The sequence below is a fragment of the Stegostoma tigrinum genome, chromosome 25 (genome assembly GCF_030684315.1).
Source record: "Stegostoma tigrinum isolate sSteTig4 chromosome 25, sSteTig4.hap1, whole genome shotgun sequence".
Taxonomy (NCBI): domain Eukaryota; kingdom Metazoa; phylum Chordata; class Chondrichthyes; order Orectolobiformes; family Stegostomatidae; genus Stegostoma; species Stegostoma tigrinum.
Genome location: NC_081378.1, coordinates 7,454,585 through 7,474,582, shown reverse-complemented (window position 1 = coordinate 7,474,582; position 19,998 = coordinate 7,454,585). Strand labels below are relative to the sequence as shown.

The window sequence follows — 19,998 nt, the reverse complement described above, 5'->3', positions numbered from 1 at the left end:
GCACAGTATGGTATTCAGCTGTCAACCATTTAAGACTCCCTGAACCTGTTTGTGATGTTCATACACCTTTAGATGATTATCATTTTGATTCTGTCTTAAAATGGAATTTGGACTGCATTCCCATTTCGGTCACTTGATGCTGGCACTGGGTACTTTTGATAAGAAATTGATAAGAAAAAAACTCTGGGGATTCAATCCTCTTTGTTTGTCTTAAAGATGAGGCATTATCGATAGTAAACTCATAAATCTCTTTAAATAAAATGGATTTACAATGGTCCTATATCCCAATCCCCTCTGTAACAATGTGAAATCTCCAATTTGCACATGTGCTAAAACTCTTAAGAATCTGTTTTAAGTAATCACAAAAAGACAGTGCCCAGTTAATTGCCAGGTGTTGTTAGGGCAGAATTAAATTCACCAATTGGTTTAATGATGACATTTCTTTATCTAGAGAGCACTTCCTTAAGAAAGAAAAAGAAAACAGTAGTGGTTTCAAAAACATCAGGTAAGTGCATCAACTTTGAACTTCCTCAACAAAGGCTCTTCAACTCAATATTTTGAACAATGCGGCAAGTCATCAGTCAAAAGTTAGAGAGCCGAGCTCATTATTCCACCAGGCTGTTAACACACAGGGTTCACCTTCTTAAATGCAGGAATTGAGGAATATTTTCAGAACTAGTTAAAAGCACAAACCTGTCACTGTACAACTGATTGACTGAATTATTAAGATCTGAAAAAAAATTCAAAAGGAATTCTTGGAGAGCTAATTCTTCTTCCAGAAGGTAATGGTTAATGATATAAAGCCTGAAATAAAGCTATGTGTACCATAACAGTGGAATAATGATGTTTTTTTGGAATCCTTATGCTTGCTATTTAATTAGAAATGACTCCCATTAGAATCAAATTCTGTATAAACTGACCTATTAAAACGGAAGCATTTTACACAGATGCAGTTATTTAAACACTTACAAAATTGGTCTGTTTATTTGATTATCAGTATCCATTAGCCAAAGTTTACTTTAGTTCCCATTTCGTATGGTATATGGTTGCTTATTCACTGTCACCAACTTATTTTTGTGGTGGTTGGTATGAATGAAAACTGCGAAACTGAGATTGTGGTTTCACATGTAGTTAGCTGAAGATCGAAAAATTCCGAGCAGTGAATCTAGTTCATAAAATGTGACATTTACTTTTGCCTTTGAGGGAGGGGAACACAATGGTGGCAAAGAAAAGGGCATTATTGGTGATGTCAGGGCATTCCACTAAAGGCAAGGGGCAGCTGAGTGGGAGGCAAACTTCTATTCCCTTCGAAAGAGACGGAGCTTGAAGGAAAATATTTGAAGTCAAAACTACCAAAGATGCTAGGATCAAGACAAGGACAGACATATCATTTTAGAACTTTCAGCCAGTACTTTTAATAAAAAAGGAGTCAAACATGCTGCTGTGATTGACACAATGAAAGATATAACTTTTGGCAATGGGAGTACAGACTTTATCATGTATGTGATTAAATATGGGCATGGATGAGGGTACTTCCCAGCTATCAGCTAAATTCACATTCTCTGGATGGATTAAAGCAATGTTACAATTGTTCTTTGGACTACAGGGCTGTTGTCTCATTATAGATAGATGACTGGTAGTGGTTAAACCGCCTCAGGCTAGGGGAGAGGTTGAGGAAGAGTGCCCTTAGTGGTAATGCCAGTGGTGTGGGAATTAAGCATACACTGTTGTTGTAACTCTGCTATGCGAGTTAGCTGTCCAAACAACTGAGCTAACCAAACCCATTGGTTTAAGGATGGGTCAATACCTCAGGATCATAGAGTTTGTAGACTGCTTGTGTTTCATACTGGGGAGAAAAAATGTCAAACTCAAAGGCAACTTTTAACCTCACACTGCAACACGTTGGCTTTCCCCATCGAAAGAAGACTAGGTTTACCTCAGAAATATGAACCCAATAATTTTGTAATTGAAGCTGGTTCAGGGACTGCACCCTTGGTATCCTCATGACTCAAAGGATCCACCATGAATATCATTCACCAGCCAATCTGAGTCTGAGACTCTACTGGTTTTTATCGAGGCATAGGGTTTTAAGCTGAGATCACATTTCTTACTTGTGTCTTTGGGCTATCAGCAGCAAATATTGCAGTTATCATTTAAGTTCTCAGTTTGCCAATTCTGTCCAATCATTGCTGTCTCTGGTACTATCCTTCTTAAGAGTTAGAGAATACCTTCTCTGACCCATGTTCAGTTCTGTGCCCTTAGTTTTATCTCCTCTCATAATCAAAGAGAGAGGTTGTTGAGATAACAACTTTTCAGTATAATATATCTTTGAGTTCTGTTTTGTAGGCTGAGTGAGAGTAGTTCATGAATCATCTCCAACACGTGAAGATTCTTGTTGTGGTGTAAATTGAAGAAGAGATGACAAACATTTAAAGACTCCTGGTTGGGGAAGAGGGAGGTTGCAGGTGGGGTTATTTGTGCCTGACCCACTGGTTTCATTGCCCTTAGAGAAAAGTATTGTCCCAGATTTTCCAATATCCAGATAGCTTTTTCTACAGCGTAGACTGGAACTGAGTATCAGGATCCTTTTAAGAAAAGTTTTGAAGCAATTAACAAGTAGCAATTGCAAAGCAATAAACTGAAGGTACTGTTGCTTCAAACATGTCTAAACTTTCTTTTTGGCCATTTAATGCGGTCCATATAAACAGTGGTATTTGTTTGTAATGCAGCTGATGGAGATCCACATTTTGTTGTTGACTTCCCCTTGGGCAAGTTTTCCATCTGCTTTAACATAGATGGTGAGCCTGGTAATATACTGAGATTGGTGTCTGATCACGAAGGTTCCGGTGAGTAGCAAACCAGATGAGTATTAAAAGATTGATATTCTTTGTTCATCAAGATGAGAATCATAGTTTGATGCAGCTCATAATGAGATTGTTTGGTCTTTCATGCTTGTGTCATCTCTTTCCCCAGAGCTGTGACAGTTATTTGCTTTCAAGTACTTTGCCCAATTCCCTTTTGAATGCTATCTTTGAATCTGCTTCTAGCATCCTATTAAACAATGCATTACAGTGCATTCATAACTCACTGTGTTTTCTCAATTTGCCTCAATTTTTATTTCTGTTATATTATATCTGTCTCCTACGGTGACCAACCTTCCTGCCAGGAACTGCTTCTTCCTCGTTAGTCTGTCAGAACCATTCATTATTTTCAGCACCTCTGTTAAATGTGCTCTTCACCTTCTCTATTCCAACGAGATCAACCCTAACTTCTCCAGTCTGTTGCCATAACTGACATGTCTAATCTCTGTCACAATTTGAATATATTTCTTCTCCATCACATCCTTCTGGAAGAGCAGTGCCCAGAATTGAACACAGTATTTCATGTGAATTCCAGTCAGTGTTAAGAACGTAAGATGTAGGAGCAGGAAACCATTTGGCGCATCAAACCTGTTCAGCCATTTAATGTGGTCATGGATAAGCTTGGCCTTCAGTTGTGCTCTCCTGCCTACTTTCAATATCTCTTGATTTTTGGAGAAACCAAAATCCTGTCTGTCTCAGCCTTAAATATATTTGGCAATGGAGCATCCATAACCTTCTGAGGCACAAAATTCCAAAATTTCACAACTCTTTAAGTGTAGATATCCCTCATCCTGAAACTACCCTCTAATTCCAGCTTCTGCAGCAAGGGGAAATGCTTCAATATCTACCCTGTCAAGCATAATCTTGAATGTTCAAATTAGATAAACCCATTTACTCATCATTAGTCAATGGTCTCATCACAGTGTCCAGTCTGGTAAATTACTGTTCCAACTCTAAAGGAAGTATATTTTAAAGAAACTGATACTGTACACAATAGTTTAGCTGTGTTCGTACGTACATACCCGGAGCCCAGTACAATTGCAGAAAAACTTCTTCATTCTTGACAGAAATTGCTGGAAAAACTCAGCAGGTCTGGCAGCATCTGTGGACAGAAATCAGTGTTAAAATTTCGGGTATGGCAACCCTTTTTCAGAACCGTTCCAAGATGCTGCCAGACCTGCTGAGTTTTTCCAGCAATTTCAGTTTGTTTCTGATTTCCAGTATCCACAGTCCTTATGGTTTACTTCTTCATTCTTGTATTCAGTCCCATTGTAATAGAGGTCAAGTTGTCATCTGTTTTCCCAATTTCTTTATTGACCTCCATGCTAACTTTTTGTGCTTCTTGTAAAAGTACACCAAAGTTGGTCTGAACATCAACAGTTACATGTGTCTCATGTTTTAAAAGATATGCTACTTTTCCAATTTCATGACTAAAGTGAGTGCCTTCACATTTCCCCACATTAAACTCTTCCCTGCCATCTTGTTGCGCATTCACTTAACCCGCCTCTTCATGACTTCCTAAAGCTTGAATTCCTACATAGCTCCATATAATCAGCAACATTGATATATTATCCTGTCTCATGATCTGATTATTCATATGAATTGTAAACAGATGAGACCCAAGAATTGCTCCTGGCAACACTCCGTGAACCACAGCCTGTTAAGTCGAAAATACCCCATTTTTGCCTACTTTTGCTTTCCATCCATTAACCAATCCTCTTGCCATGCTCATATGGTATCTCAATTCTGAGCACTTATCTTCTGTGTCATCTTATTTAATGCCTTTTGGAAGCCCAAGTGCGCAACACCTACTGGTTCCCTTTTATCTATCCTACTAATCACATCCTGAGACAATTGGATCCCTTTAATATATAGCCTCTGAAATACTGGGTGTTTTTTTTTATCAGTGGAACTCCAGATAAATGGCCCAAACAGTCATTTTCACCACAATTTGGAGTAATAAACATTTAACAGCTTATCTGGTTTTAAGGAATGTCTCAATATTCTGCAGTACTGTAGTACCAAGCCTTGAAGTTAACTTATCAGCAAGTACACATGAGTGGCAACAGAAACAAAGTTTCTGGAAAAGCCCAGCAGGTCTGGCAGCATGTGTGAAGGAGAAGACAGAGTTAACATTTCAGGTCCGGTGACCCTTCAGAACTGTCCTGAGGAAGGGTCACCAGACCTGAAATGTTAACTCTGTTTTCTCCTTCACACATGCTGCCAGACCTGCTGGGCTTTTCCAGAAACTTTGTTTCTGTTTCTCATTTACAACATCTACAGTTCTTTTGGTTTTTATTTAGTACACGAATAGTATGGAATTCCCCATTTGATTCCATTCAGCAAGCCTCAGGAATGACTAAATATAAATGCCATAGGGCTCAGCATGGATTTCTTTAATCGCTCTAGTTTAGTTACTGGCTCCTCCTTATAGGGAAATACTTGTATCCCTATAATAGTCCTACATATGCAAGAATGAGCTATTATTTACTGCTTTGGCATGAAACCACACTGATAAGTAATTTCAAAAGATATTGTGGTTTCGAGGACTTTTTCAGGCATAGTAATGACTTAAATGTTGAGGTGTCAGATATAATATCTTCTCTTTTTGGCAGGAGTGACAGTTAATGGTCAGTTGATTGGAGCCCCAGCACCTCCAAATGGGCATAAGAAGCGACGCACCTATTTCAGTGCCATTACTATAATTGTCAGTAAACCGGCCCGCTCCTACATTGAAATCACACCTCACAAGGTCATCTTCGACAGCCGAGATAGATTCATCTTATCTTGTGATAAAACCATAGAGGTAGAGAGTGAAGGCTTGATGGTTTCTGTCGCTGCCAAATCAAAAGTCACAGTGACAATACAAGAACACATCTCCTTTCTCATCTTGGTCCATCAGTACAAGAATCCAGCGCCATATCAGAGAGATCACCTGGGATTCTATATTCTCACCAGTAAGGGACTATCCTCCAGTGTTCACGGACTCTTAGGTAAACAGCCTATTCTCTTTAAGTGATACATCTTGATGGTGTGTGTTGTTATTAAAATCTTTTAATGAGATTTAACAGTGTTTATAATGTTTCTTCTGCATTGCTTTCCAGGTTGCATGATACATGGATGCTAAAAAATGACTTGTTTACATAATGCGGCAACAGTAGTATAGTTCCAGTGTTGGTGCACTAACAAATTAGATACTTGGACTAATCATCCATAAAAATGAGTTCAGATCCCATCACATCAGTTGGGGAATTTGGATTCAATTAATTCAGTAAACATAAAGTAAAAAAGTTGAAGCATTAATAGTGACCATGACTATGAATTGGATTGTTGTAAAAGCAAATTCATTACAAAATGAAAACCATTGTCTTATGTGCAAATTCACACCCACAGCAATGGGGCTTACTGTTAACTGCCTCTACAATGGCCTACCTTCTAAGCCTCAGAGTTGTAGAACTGGGAAATAAATGCCAGTGGTGCCAAAATCCTATAACTGAATGTTGAAGTAAAACCTTTAGATGGTGTTACATTTTGAGGGGAAATTCTTGGCAAAGGACGGTTTAGGTCTTGCACTTTTAGAGAGCCTGGGGTTAGAGGTGTGGGTTGAGGTCAGAGTTCAGAGTCCCCTTTTTAGATGTCATTAACCAGGATCATCATTTGGTCATAAAAGTCCATTCATTCAAGATCAGGAAATCTGACATTTTCTCCAAAATTACACTGAGCCATAAAGAAAATGATCAGTTTCTGCTCATGGGACCACTGATCTGTCACAAGTGAAGCAATTTGAGATCATCCTGATATAGATTTTGTATAAATACAAGTATTTCCTTTTGAGATTGGTTCAGCTTATTGCCACACTCGAAAAAATACATGTTATATCACAGCCAGGTAAGAAGGCAATAAGTAGCAGCTCAGTGTGAAGCTATGTCAGATAAAATGCTTGAAAGAAATTCAGCATATTAGGGAGTATCTGTACAGACAGAGAGAACTAAAAGAGGAGCTGGAGGAACACAGCAGGCCAGACAGCATAGAGGAGCAGGAAAGTTTACGTTTCGGGTCAGGGCCCTTCTTCAGATTTTCAGAAATTTAAAGAAGGGCCCCAACTGGAAATGTCAACTTTCCTGCTCCTCTGATGCTGCCTGACCTGCTGTCACCTCCACGCTTTGTTATCTCTGACTCCAGCATCTGCAGTTCTTGCTATCTCCAAAAAAAGAGAGGATTTTATTTTGATTTGATTCATTATTGTCATATGTATCTAGGCACGATGAAAAGTTTTGTTTTGCGTGCAGTACAGGCAGATCGTCCCATACAAAGTGAATTCAAGGTCCATTCAAAAGTCTAATAACAGCAAGGAAGAAGTTGCTCTTGACGCTGTTGGCACGTGTGTTTAAGCTTTTGTATCTCTGACTGACGCAAAAGTTTGGAAGACATTATAACCAGGGTGGGAGGGGTCTTTGATTACTTTGGCTTCCTTCCCAGGCAGTGAGAAGTGTGAATGGAATCAATGGATGGAGAGTTTACTTGGGTTGTACAGTGGGCCTGGGCTGTGTTCACAACTCTCTATAGTTTTTTTACGGTCCTGTTTAGAGCAGTTGCCATGCCAAGCTGTGATGCATCTGGGTAGAATATTTTCTATGATGCATCTGTAAAAATTGATCAGGGTTGACATTTCATGCCTGTGACCTTTTATCAGAATCAGACAACTGGATTACTGGAGCTGCTATAGGTTTTGAACAAGAGTTGGGTGAGACAAGTACAAAAGGAAGCTTTGTGATTGGTTGGGAAAAAGGAAAGATTAGATTAATGGTAAGCTCGTCCTCTGGGGTCAGAGTGAATGTGGTGGGACAGGAAAAGAAACAAAGAAAGAACAGGTTTACCATTTCTGTTCACAGGACATGGACATTGCTGATTCGACCAGCATTTGTTACCCATCCCTAATTACTTAGAAAGTAGTTCAGAGTCAACCAGGTTGCTGTGGGCCTGCAGTCACATATAAGCCAACAGATTTACTTTTTCAGAGCCAGATGAGCATTTGTAACAATCTACAGCAATTGTGTAAATAAAACTGAAAGAACTGCGGATGCTGTAAATCAAGAACAAAACCAAAGTTGCTGGAAAAGCTCAGCAGGTCTGGCAGCATCTGTGAAGGAGAAAACAGAGTTAACGTTTTGGGTCCGATGACCCTTCCTCGGAATTCAATTCTATATTTCACCATCTGCCATGGTAAGATTCAAACCCATGGCCCAGAGCTTTGGCCTGAGGCTCTGATTACTAGTCCAGCAATATTACCAGTTTGCCACTGCCTGTCAGGTGTGCTATTAATTGGAGGAAATGCAACCAAAAGAAAGGAAAGGAGCCAAAATGAGAATCAGGATTTACCAGCTGAAATAGTTGAATTCAGCTTTGCATTGGAAGCAATAAAGTGTGTCATAGAAAGATGAGGTGCTGTTCCTGGAGCTTGCATCGGCGCAGTGGAACAGTGCAATAAGCCAATGGCTAAGATATCACCATGTGAAACATCTCATGCCAGTTCTAATCAACTGCCCCTGTAGTTTATTATTTATTTGCAGGAAGTTGGCTTTGCTGACATTTCATTTGAAGGAAGGTCTTGTGGTATAGTTAATAGCATCTGTAGCAATGGCCTAGAGGTCTTCAGTTCAAATCCTAGTCCAGGACCTGATGGTCCCAGAAGGTACCTTTGTGTTGCAGCTTGACAATTTAACAATTAGCTTGCTCATCATTCCAAAACTTCCTGATTATTTCCCAAGTGAAAAGTAAATGTGTGATGATATGAAATAGGCAATGTTGTTTTGAGAAGATAACAGTGAGCTTTCTTCTGAATACACATTACTTTGTTCCGACTGTTTCTGAGGGAAAGTAAGAGTCAACCATGTTGCTGTTGGTCTGGAGTCATATGGAGGTATGTCCTGGTAACGATAACAGATTTCCTTCACTCAAGGACATTAAAAAACAAAATGGGTTTTTGCAATAACCTATTAATTTAATGGTCTTCATTACAGATACTAGCCTTTCAATCTGGATTTATTTAAACAACATTCCCCCAGCTGCTGTGGTGGGTGTACTGCTGGATCATTAGCTCAGGATTGTAGATTTCGCATTACACCATGCTATTATAGCATCCTCCTTTAGAGAGAATAGAAATCAGCCACCTGTGTAGAATGATGCGAAGGAAATGGTTTGGTGGGTCCTACAAAGGAGGCTACTACAACATATTCATCCTGATGGCTTGCTTTTTCTCACGTTTGTGTATTGCATTTGTGGCTGAAATTTATAAACACGTATATAATTGAAGAGAATGGTGCGTGGTATTTCATTAGAGCCCAGCCGACAGTCACAGTGTTTTGTTTTATTCCCACGGACAGCTGTCCTTGTTGGCACGCAAAAATTTGGCCTTTACACATCCCTAGGATTCCAACGGTTGGGAGTGGGTGGTGAATGCATGAGTCATGTACACTAATAGCTCGTTAAGGATACGTTATGTACACAGTAATGAATGAAAACTGGGTAAGTTACATTATCAAGTTCTGTGCAGTCAACAGGGGCAGTTGAAATCTAATCTGCAAGAGTGAAATCTGAACCTTTTCAAATATTTCCAGGCCTCAATTCATTCAATTTCTGTTTAGACAAAGCACAATTTAAGGGAAAGAAAGTCCGTCTCATGAAAGTTTAATTTCACATCAATATTAACTGTTGCCAGAAGTAATGAAAGAATGTTTCTAAATCCCGTGGGCTCATTAGGTTAGCGCTTGTGCTGAGGATTACACCATTTTCTCTTCAATTATACCACAGTCTTAAATCTGGGGTTAAAGCGGATACATTAATCCTTTTATCGAATGTTAGCGAGGGACACTTTTTGCTGGGACCAGTAAACAGAGTGAAGCTCTGTCTATCTTATCTCAATCAGCTTCAATTTAAAATTCAAATGGGCACAGGAGTCCTCGAAATATAGTTAAATATAGTTATTTTCTTCAGGGTAGTACTTCAGTTGGTGCAGGATGGGGAGTATATGTAACCACTCCCAGCCTCCGACTGCCTTCTCCCATGTCAGCTTTTGTGCTCCTGAGATGCTGCTTGGCCTGCTGTGTTCATCCAGCTCCACACTTTGTTATCTCGGATTCTCCAGCATCTGCAGATCCCATTATCTCTGCCATCCTCGCCTGGTCTGGCCTATAACATTCTTAAGGGAAAGATAGACAAAAAAAGCATTTCCCTTGGTTGGGCACGATAGCACATAAAGTCATAGTCTAAGAATAAGTTGTCTGACATTCATGAATGAGATGAAGTGAAATTTCTTCACTCAGAGTTGGAATCTTCAGAATTCTCCAATCCAGAGAACTGTGAATTCTCATTCATTGAGTATATTTGACTCCGGACCAACAGCAATGTGGTTGACTCTTAACCCCACTCTGGGTAAATAGGGATGGGCAATAAATGCTGCCTGGCCAGTTACACCCTCATCCCATAAGACCAGAAGACACAGGAGTGGAAGTAAGGCCATTCGGCCCATTGAGTCCACCCCGCCATTTAATCATGGCTGATGGACATTTCGACTCCACTTACCCGCACTCTCCCCATAGCCCTTGATTCCTTGTGAGATCAAGAATTTATCAAATCTCTGTTTAACGTCCCGGCCTCCACTGCGCTCCGTGGTAATGAATTCCACAGACTCACCACTCTCTGGCTGAAGAAATGTCTCCTCATTTCGGTTCTAAATTTACCCCCTCTAATTCTAAGGCTGTGCCCACGGGTCCTAGTCACCCTGCCTAACGGAAACAACTTCCCAGCGTCCACCCTTTCTAAGCTATGATTTGTCTTGTAAGTTTCTATTAGATCTATTAGTTCCTTGGATAAGCATATGGATAATGATGGGATAGTGTAGGGGGAGGGGCTTAGATTAGTTCACAGGTTGGCGCAACTTCAAAGGCCGAAGGGCCTGTTCTGTGCTGTATTGTTCTATGTTCTATGTGCCGTTAGCACATAATATGTGAGAGTCAAAATTCCCGAAAACTCAAGCTGGTGAGATTAGGATTTTAGCATTGTCTCACTTCTTACCTGTTCAATCTCACCCCCTTAGAACTGAAGTTAAAGGAGCTGGAGTTGGTCTTTCAGCCCTTCAATGTTGCTTTCCCATTTAACATGCTGGTATTCTAACTCATCCTCAATTTTACTGTTCAGTCTCAATAACCCTTTCGCGCCTAACAATCTGTTGAGGTCAGTTGTAAATATACTCAATGAATGAGAATTCACAGTTCTCTGGATTGGAGAATTCTGAAGATTCCAACTCTGAGTGAAGAAATTTCACTTCATCTCATTCATGAATGTCAGACAACTTATTCTTAGATTATGACTTTATGTGCTATCGTGCCCAACCAAGGGAAATTTTTTTTTTGTCTATCTTTCCCCTAAGAATGTTATATTTTCAATTAGGTGTTCAAAACAAGGCTAAATTCCTTTATCTCATCCCTCTGAGGCAATAAAAAATGTAGGATCAGCAGTGGACCGTTTCTCCCCTCAAAAACCCTTCCAATATTAGAATGATGGCAGATCAGTACCCAAATCTGATCTGTTTATCTATTTTTGATCCGTTACTGTTGATGCTGTCCCAACAAAGATCCACGATCTGAACTTGAAAATTTCACATGACCCAGTATTGCCTACCTTTATGGTCTGAGAGGGAAGAAATCAGTGACTAAACTAGACTTTAACCTAAAGCTGTGAACAAAAAAAAATGTGTTAAATGTCTTATACGTGGTGTCATATTCTGATTCATGATAGGAAATAGCATGTGCAGCAAGGAAATTGATGGCTCTCCCCGAACATTTTATTCCATTTGAAATAGAATGGTATAAATTTTGAGGAAAAAGGACATTTAAGTAACACTCTTGAAGGTGTTCCTGTTATCCAGTGGTCTTTGCTTAAAATTATTTGACAGGTATCAAGCATTGTCAGTATTGGCTTAAGCTAAAATGCATCCCCACCACTGACCTGTGAACATAGGACATTGACATTCATTGCTGTCAACAGCTCAGTGCACACATGAAGCATTGGCAATTGAGTGAGGCACTGGAGGACAGGTAAGCCCAGAGACCTCACCTCCACAGAATCAACACAGTTAAGAAAGAAGAGAAAGCATTGAATGAAGAAAGTTATAATTCAAATTGCCTTTCAGAATCTGCAAGTAATTTTATGCCTTTTGTCACTTTTTTATAATGAAACATAGCTGTCCTATGCCCAATCAAATTTGACATATCCTGCTTTTTAAATGGGTTTCAGCTTGTGCACTGTTCCATATCTCATTCCAGGGCCAGACATTATTCTATCAATATTTCTCCTACAGGTCAGTTCTTATACAGTGCTGCACGAGTCACAGAAACAGCCCCCAATACAACTGGACCAGCAAGATATCAGAATCAGACAGAAGCCTGGAGCGAAGGGAGCGAGGTGTCCAAGGGGTCAGCGATTGTGTTACATATGAAAGACAGGCTTGTGCCTGTTGTGAAAAAGCAAAGACGGATTTACAATGGGCAACATCAGGTCAACTGCTGGTTCGCAAAGAATAATGCTGTCAATCTGATTGATGGATCATACAAAGATTATCTTGTGTCACATCTCTTTCAGACAGCAACAAGCAGTGCAAATGAACATTAGTGTAAATGGGCGGAGCAGAATATCATGTCCATTTCTCACCACTTTTTGTTATAAAGCAATATTTAGTTGGCTTTTGCATTGTTACAAATGTCTTGCTTTGTTTTCCTGGTAACTGCGTATTTCGTAAGATTCCATTGCAGATGTTCTCCTGAGAGTTCTATGGATTAGAAAGATTTTAAGAGCTCAGTTTCTATCCAAAATTTTTGAAGTCACTGTCCAACGATTTATTTGTTTTAGCAAATGAGCAAACTGTTTATCTCCAGGGGCCGTCCTCAAATAAGTTGGTGTTGCAGCTTTTGGCAAAAATAGTTGATACCCATTGAAGCAATAAAATTAAATGGCTTTACACATTTAAACCACCCCTTACATTGTCTACTTCCCATCAAGGCTTCCTCATTTTGTCAGACAGATCTTCCAACTGGATTTCCAAAATAGAGTAACAGACAATTGGCCTTAAAATAAAGATCAATGAGATTTGTGCGTGGGTTAGCAGAAGATACAGGTTTGCAGTGAAAATGTACACCCAGCAATTAGATATAAACACATTAGTGTAAATTTCTCCCATGGCTGTTTTAACACAGGGTATTAAGCCAGTTATTTCAAATATACCCATTAAGACTAGAGCAGGAAAAAGCCATAGAGATGCAGTAAATATTCAACTGCTATATTTTTAGGGGTAATTCCTAAGTCTATACGTTACAAAATACAGTTCACTGCCCTACAGGACTATCATTGAAAGAATATTTCAGACTCACACAGGATATCACCTCGATAGCATTTATAGAAAACCATTTAGGAGGTTCAGGAGCAACTGAAACTGGATTTCAGATAAGAGGTTGCACACATTTAATGAAATGTATCCGTCAGAAGATGATGTAGCTTATGCATATGTAATAAACTACTAAAGTACAACAAATGGAGGGTAAGCCATAGGATTCTTTGATTAAACAGATGTAGTTCTTGAATGTAGTTCTAATTATCGAAACTCAAGGCTATGAGACCACTGGCTAGTGAATTGAGTTATGAAGAAATAAGGAAGAAATTTAGACTTTTTTCAAGCATAAATGATGATGGTGTGACCTTATTTAAAATAATAAAAGACAGAAAAGAAAAATCCGAAACATGATTTCAAACAAAAACTTGGTAGTGAAATAAAAGGACAAAAGACAGACTATATTTTCCAAGAGCAAAAGCAAAGTTGCTGGAAAAGCTAGACCCTTTGTTCCAACTAATCCATGCCGAACATTATCCCAAACTAAACTAGTCCTGCCTGTCTGTTCCTAGCCCATATCCCTCCAAACCATTCCTGTACATGACTTATCTAAGTGTCTTTTAAATGTTGTATCTGTCCCCACAGCCATTATTTCCTCAGGAAGTTGATTCCACCATCTATGTAAAACAAATTGCCCCTTGTCTTCTTTAAATCTTCTAGCTCTCATCTTAAAAATGTGCCCCTAGTCTAGTCTTGAAATTCCCCTTCCTGGTATTTAATCTAAGTGGTTTTCTCCCTGACCTCAATACTAAAAATAGGAAGTCACTGCACTCTCGATACTCATCGTCATCTCAAATATCTGTCTTCAGTTATAAAATAATGTCAGAAAGAAAGCCTTGCATTTGTAGAGTGTCTTTCACAACCTTAGGATGTTCCAAAATGCTTCACAGCCAATTCCGTTGTTTAGCAATATTGGAAACATAACAGCCAAACTGAGCACAGGATGCACCCACAATGATGAAGCAATATAATAATGACCAACTAATCTGTGTTTAATGATGCCCATTAGGGGCTACAACTGACCATAGCACTGATCAAACCCCACTGCTCTTCCTCAAAGTAGTCCCTTGGTATCTGTTATATCCACCTTAGGGCATACTGTCTCATCTGAAGAATGCATATCTGAGAGTGTAGCTCTCCGTCAGAACTACCCCGCAGTGTTAGCCTAGCTGTTTGTCCTTATGTTGCCAGAGGGGGATATGAATGTACTACCCAGTGATATGAGTGTTGTCCATTGAGGCGTATCCAATACGTGAGTTTATAGTTAGGATCTAAAACCAGTGTGCTTTGGGAAGGCTGCTTACTTCTTCTGGATACATTGTACTTGAAAATGTCTGATCCTGTGGATATTTTTAAGTTCTCTGTGGCCAAAAATACCAGGCAGTGTGCAAACAAGAGGAACGCAAGACCAGCGCACCAACATGGATTCTATTTAATTGTACCTGCTCTCTAAAATGGCCATGTTAAATGTGAAAACAATTGTCCAGAATTTTGAATGTACCAGTGGGGATTCAATTCATTCTGTCAGGGAAGCTTGCAGAATGAGAGCAGAGAAAGGATGGAACCAATAGAAAATAAGGCATAGCAATTCTTCGCTGAAGTCATCATGTGAAAAGATTATTTCATAATACTGAAAGAATGTGCGCTCATTGAATCCAACAGCCCTGTGATCATACTGAAAAAAAATTATGATAGATATTGTCCAATTCACAAGAACAGTAACACCAAAGAATAAAAGAAAATGCAAGAGCTTCTTAATAGATTTGTTTTGTGCTAATGTTCCTGCTTCCCTGGGAAATATGCAAAAGTTGTATTGAACAACATCAGTAATATGCCTCTAATGTGGCAAAAAATTTCAAGAAAATTCAGATTAGGAAATCAAGCAGATAACATTGGCTGACTCTTGGCAGATTTCTCAGTATGAGTCCTTGTGAATTTTTGCATGCTAGGGTACCTTATGCTAAGGCATGCTCGGACCATGCCTTATGAGCAATGTACCTATGGTGTTCCACTCATCCAATGCCAGCTCATCTAATTCTCTCACTCACCATAGACAGAAGTTCTCACCACCGCTGATATAATCTGGGACTGTTGGCACCATGCCATATTTAAAACACCTTTGTTCACCTGGTCAGTCATTGACAGCCCAGAGCTACCTTGCATGGTTTGTGATATATTCCTTGGATAAAGGGATATTGGGCTGCGTTTTTTGGATAGTGGCCTGAAGGTCCTGAAGGACATCCTGTTCCCCCCAGGATCAGTAGAGGACTGGCATTGACTTTGTCTGGTCCAAGATTGCTACCCGGGTCAGTGCAGTTTCCACAGTTCAGAGAAACACTCTGTAATGCCATGAGAAAATCAATGACCAGTTATATGCTACTATTTTCTCTCTAATACCTCACAACTCACTCTGTCACTATACCCACCTCCCACCAAAGTTCATGCTCTACCACTCCCACAATTGTGTGCACTCACTCCTTTCACTCATGTTCTCCTTCAATTCCCCCAACCCTGCCAACACTGCAGAGTCACTGCACTGCCAACTGACTCATTCAGGGTACTTCACCAAGGTTCCATACTTGCACCAGTACTACGGTGCAAGTGTGCAGCTCACTTTCATCTCAGTCAATGCCTCCCTTTCACTCATTAAGGCTGATAGATATAGGACAGATGGTGGGGCAGCCCAGCATTTGGCTCCTCATTCCCTGTGAAGAGAGGACCCTGACCCATATCAGTGAGGTTACAATCAGATCGAACTGTGAACATATGAATATAGGAGTCAGCTTGTGGGGTTGAATGACCTGTTTGTACTCCTGGTCCATACGCTCGTAACCCTCTGGGATTGGCCTGGTGTCTCCAGGAATTGCAGATGAGCCTTTCAAACACATTACTGCATGAAACACTGGAGAAGAAAGTCACAGGGACGTTCAAAAAGTGGGCTATGTTTAATATTTTCTTTGAATATTTCTCTTTAGCTGACATAAAATTATTGAAAATGCAGGGAAGAAAGCCCTTTTAGAATCATTGAGAGATATAGCATGGAAACAAACCCTTCAGTCCAACTCATCCAAGTTGATCAGATGCCCTAAACTGATCTAGTCCCATTTGCCAACATTTGGCCCATATCCCTCTGATTCATGTATATATCCAGATGCCTTTTAAATGTTGTAATTGTACCAGCCTCCACCATGTCCTCTGGCAGCTTGTTCTATACATGCTCCACCATCTGCATGAAAAAGTTGCCCTTCAGGTCCCTTTTAAATCATTCTCTTCTCACCTTAAACCCATGCTGTCTGACTGTCAAGAAACATTCAGTTGGGTAATAAGACTTATTATTTTCTAATCCATGCAGGAAGGAGATGTGCTAGAAGCTTGGCTGTGTGCAACAACATATTGACTGGCTTTTGGGGCATGCCTTGTGATGAATCCCCCGGGAATACACTTAGTCATAGTTGGCAACCTATCTTTCCAATCTTGCACAGAAACTTGAATTTCCTAATGCAACTCAGCCAAGTGTCAGGGTATTGCAAATAGCTGCATTTTCAAAATGTTTTGAAAAGTCAGCCTTGAGATTTGTGGAATTTTCTGCTAAAACATTGTTAAAATACTTGAGTCTCTGTAAAACAGTTCCACATTTTGTATTTGTAACTTCTAAAATTCAGGATAAGTTTCTCTAACAGGCAATATTTAACTTTCAAAAGAAAATGTAATGAGGAATTCATAGGCAATAAAATAGTGACTTCCCAAATTGTTGTTCCTCCCCACGATAAGATTGTTAAAGAAATGATCCGTCACAACTAGCACTGATTTCTACAGGACTGGACGTTGCAGACCAAAGTGTCAGATGGTCAATAGAAATGCTGTCCTTAGGAGTCAAGAGTCGCTGAATAGAGTTCAGATCTCCAGATATTTACATGTATTTGGAAACTAGTGTTCAATGGAAGTGTTGTCACAAGTTATCCAGCAGGAAAAAAATGGAAATTGTATGCACATAATTTGAATGAAAAATAGATTTGCCTTTGTGCAAATATCACCAGCATTTCCTTCCTTCTTATAGGTTGAAATTGTAAACCTTGAAATCCATGCTTTCAGTATGTGTTTTCAGTGCCAATATCTTATTTAACACACAAACAAATAACAAAATTATTATTCATCTACAAAATCAGAAATGGATCTATCTAAAGCAGAGCTTCTGAAAGTATAGATTAGAACCTCAAGAGGGGACAGAAGCAAATAGTCACCATGTATCTCCACATTCTCTGATGTCCCTTGTTCTCAGGCTTTTCAAGACCCACATTGCTCTGAATTCTCACAGAGGGGCCACAACAATTTTCAAGCCTTACAATGGGGAATGGTTTGAGAAACTCTGTTCATATATTATATAACAAGGTGTCGAGCTTCTTCAGAAATGGAGCAGGAAAGCACCATTTCTGGCCTGGACCCTTCTTCCCCATTTCTGACAGGTCCAGACCTGAAACGTCAGCTTTCCTGCTCCTCTGATGCTGCTTGTCCTGCTGTGTTCATCCGGCTCCACACCTTATTATCTCAGATTCTGCAGCATCTGCAGTTCCTACTGTGCCTGCTCATATATTGTCTATTTGTGCAGGATGTACATTTCAATGGAACACACAATTGCATAGAAAAGCTGGAGTCAGGTCCAAACAATTTCTGTCAGCTACTGAATAACGAAGAACTTAAGGTTTTACACTCATGTGCATTCATAAGGGAGCATGGTGGCTGAGTGGTATTATCACTTGATTATTAATGCAGAAACTCAGCTAATGTTCTAGGGACCCAGGTTCAAATCCTGCAATGGCAGATGATGGAATTTGAATCTAACAAATAAAAATTTGGAATTAAGAATGTTCTCATGGCCATGGAATCATTGTCAGAAAAATACATCTGGTTCACTAATGCCTTTTCTTTCAGGGGAGGAAATCTGCCATCCTCACCTGGTCTGGCCTATACATGACTCCAGACCCACAGCAATGTGGTTGACCCTTAACCATCCTCTGAAATAGCCTAGCCAGCTATTCAGTTGTACCAATTTCTACAAAGCCTCAAAGAAATGAAACTGGACAGATCACCTGGCATCAACATAGGCCCTGGAAAAGACAACAGTAGCCTTGTCGACCCTGCAAAGTCCTCCTCACTAACATTAGGGGCTAGTGCCAAAATTGGGAGAGCTGTCTCACAGACTAGTCAAGCAACAGCCTGACACAGTCCTACTCACAGCATCATACCTTACAGGCAATATCCCACACACCATCATCACCAGTCCTGGATATGTCCTGTCCCACCGGAATGTACTCTGGGTGAAGGATTCTAATGTCCATCACCAAGAGTGTCTCAGCAACAGTATTACTGATGGAGCTGGTTGAGTTCTAAAGGACATAGCTGCTAGACTGGGTCTGCGGCAATTGGTGAGGTAACCAACAAGAGAGAAAAATGTACTCTAGCACAATCCGTAATTTCATGGCCTAGCATGTTCCTGACTAAATCATTACCATCAAGCCACAGGATCAGCCCTGGTTCATTGGAAAATGCAGGAGGGTGTGCCAGGTGCGGCACCAGGATACTTGAAGATGAGGTATCAACCTGGTGAAGCCACCAAACAGGACAGCTTGCACGCTGAACAGCGAAAGCAGCAAGTGATAGACAAAGCTAAGCAATCCTACAACCAATGGATCAGATCTAAGTTTTGTAGTCCTGCCATGTCCAGTCGTGAATGGTGGTGGACAATTTAACAACCCACTGGAGGAGGAGGCTCCACAAGTATTCAAGGAAGGAAGAACCCAGCACATCAGTGCAAAAGGTAAGGTCGAATCTTTCGCAGCAATCTTCAGCCAGAAGTGCCTCCTCCAGTGGTCCCCAGTATTACAGATATCAGTATTCAGCCAATTCGATTCACTCCTCGTGCTAGCAAGAAATGGTTGGAGACACTGCATACTGCAAAGGCTACAGGCCCCAACAACATTCCAGCAATAGCACTGAAGACTTGTGAGTAAGAACTTGCTGCACCCCTAGCCAAGCCATTCCAGTACAGTTACAACATTGATGTGTATCTGACAATGTGGAAAATTGCCCAGGTATGTCCTGTACATAAAAGGCAGGACAACTTCAACCCAGCCAATTACACCCCGCCCCCAACAGTCTACTCTTGATCATTAGTAAATTAGTGGATGGTGACATCAACAGGACTATCAAGCAGCATTGGCTCAAAAACATAGTGGCTGCAAGAGTAGGCCAGAGGCTCGGAATACTCTGGAAAGTATCTCAAATCCTGACCACCATCTAAAAGGCACAAATCAGCTATGCGATGGAACACTCTCACGTTCCTGGATGAGTGCAGCCCCAACAACACTCAAGAAGGTTGACACCATCCAGGACAAAGCAACTCACTTGATTGGCACCACATCCACAAGTATCCACTCACGCCAGAACAAACGCTCTGTAGCAGCTGTGTACATTATCTACAAGATGCACTGCAGAAATTCACCAAAGGTCCTCAGAAAGCACCTTCCAAACCCACAACCACTTCCATCTAGAGGTACAAGGGCAGTAGCTATACGGGAACTCCACCACCTTCAAGTTCCTCTCCAAGCCAGTCACCATCCTGACTTGGAAATATAGCGCTGTTCCTTCACTGTTGCTGGGTCAAAATCATGGGATTCCCTTCTTCATGGCATTGTGGGT

The 19,998-nt window shown here is 40.4% G+C and overlaps 1 protein-coding gene across 1 annotated transcript in view; it reads left to right on the top strand.

Moving 5' to 3' along the window:
* The window catches only part of itih5 (inter-alpha-trypsin inhibitor heavy chain 5), a 71,711-nt gene extending 53,625 nt beyond the window's left edge, over nt 1-18,086 (top strand). The window contains exons 11-14 of the mRNA XM_048553705.2: nt 452-505; nt 2,730-2,846; nt 5,477-5,854; nt 12,220-18,086. Of these exons, the coding sequence (XP_048409662.2) occupies nt 452-505; nt 2,730-2,846; nt 5,477-5,854; nt 12,220-12,530 (860 nt within the window). The 3' untranslated portion in view covers nt 12,531-18,086. The remainder of the gene's footprint in view (nt 1-451; nt 506-2,729; nt 2,847-5,476; nt 5,855-12,219) is intronic.
* Nucleotides 18,087-19,998: the final 1,912 nt, after the last annotated feature.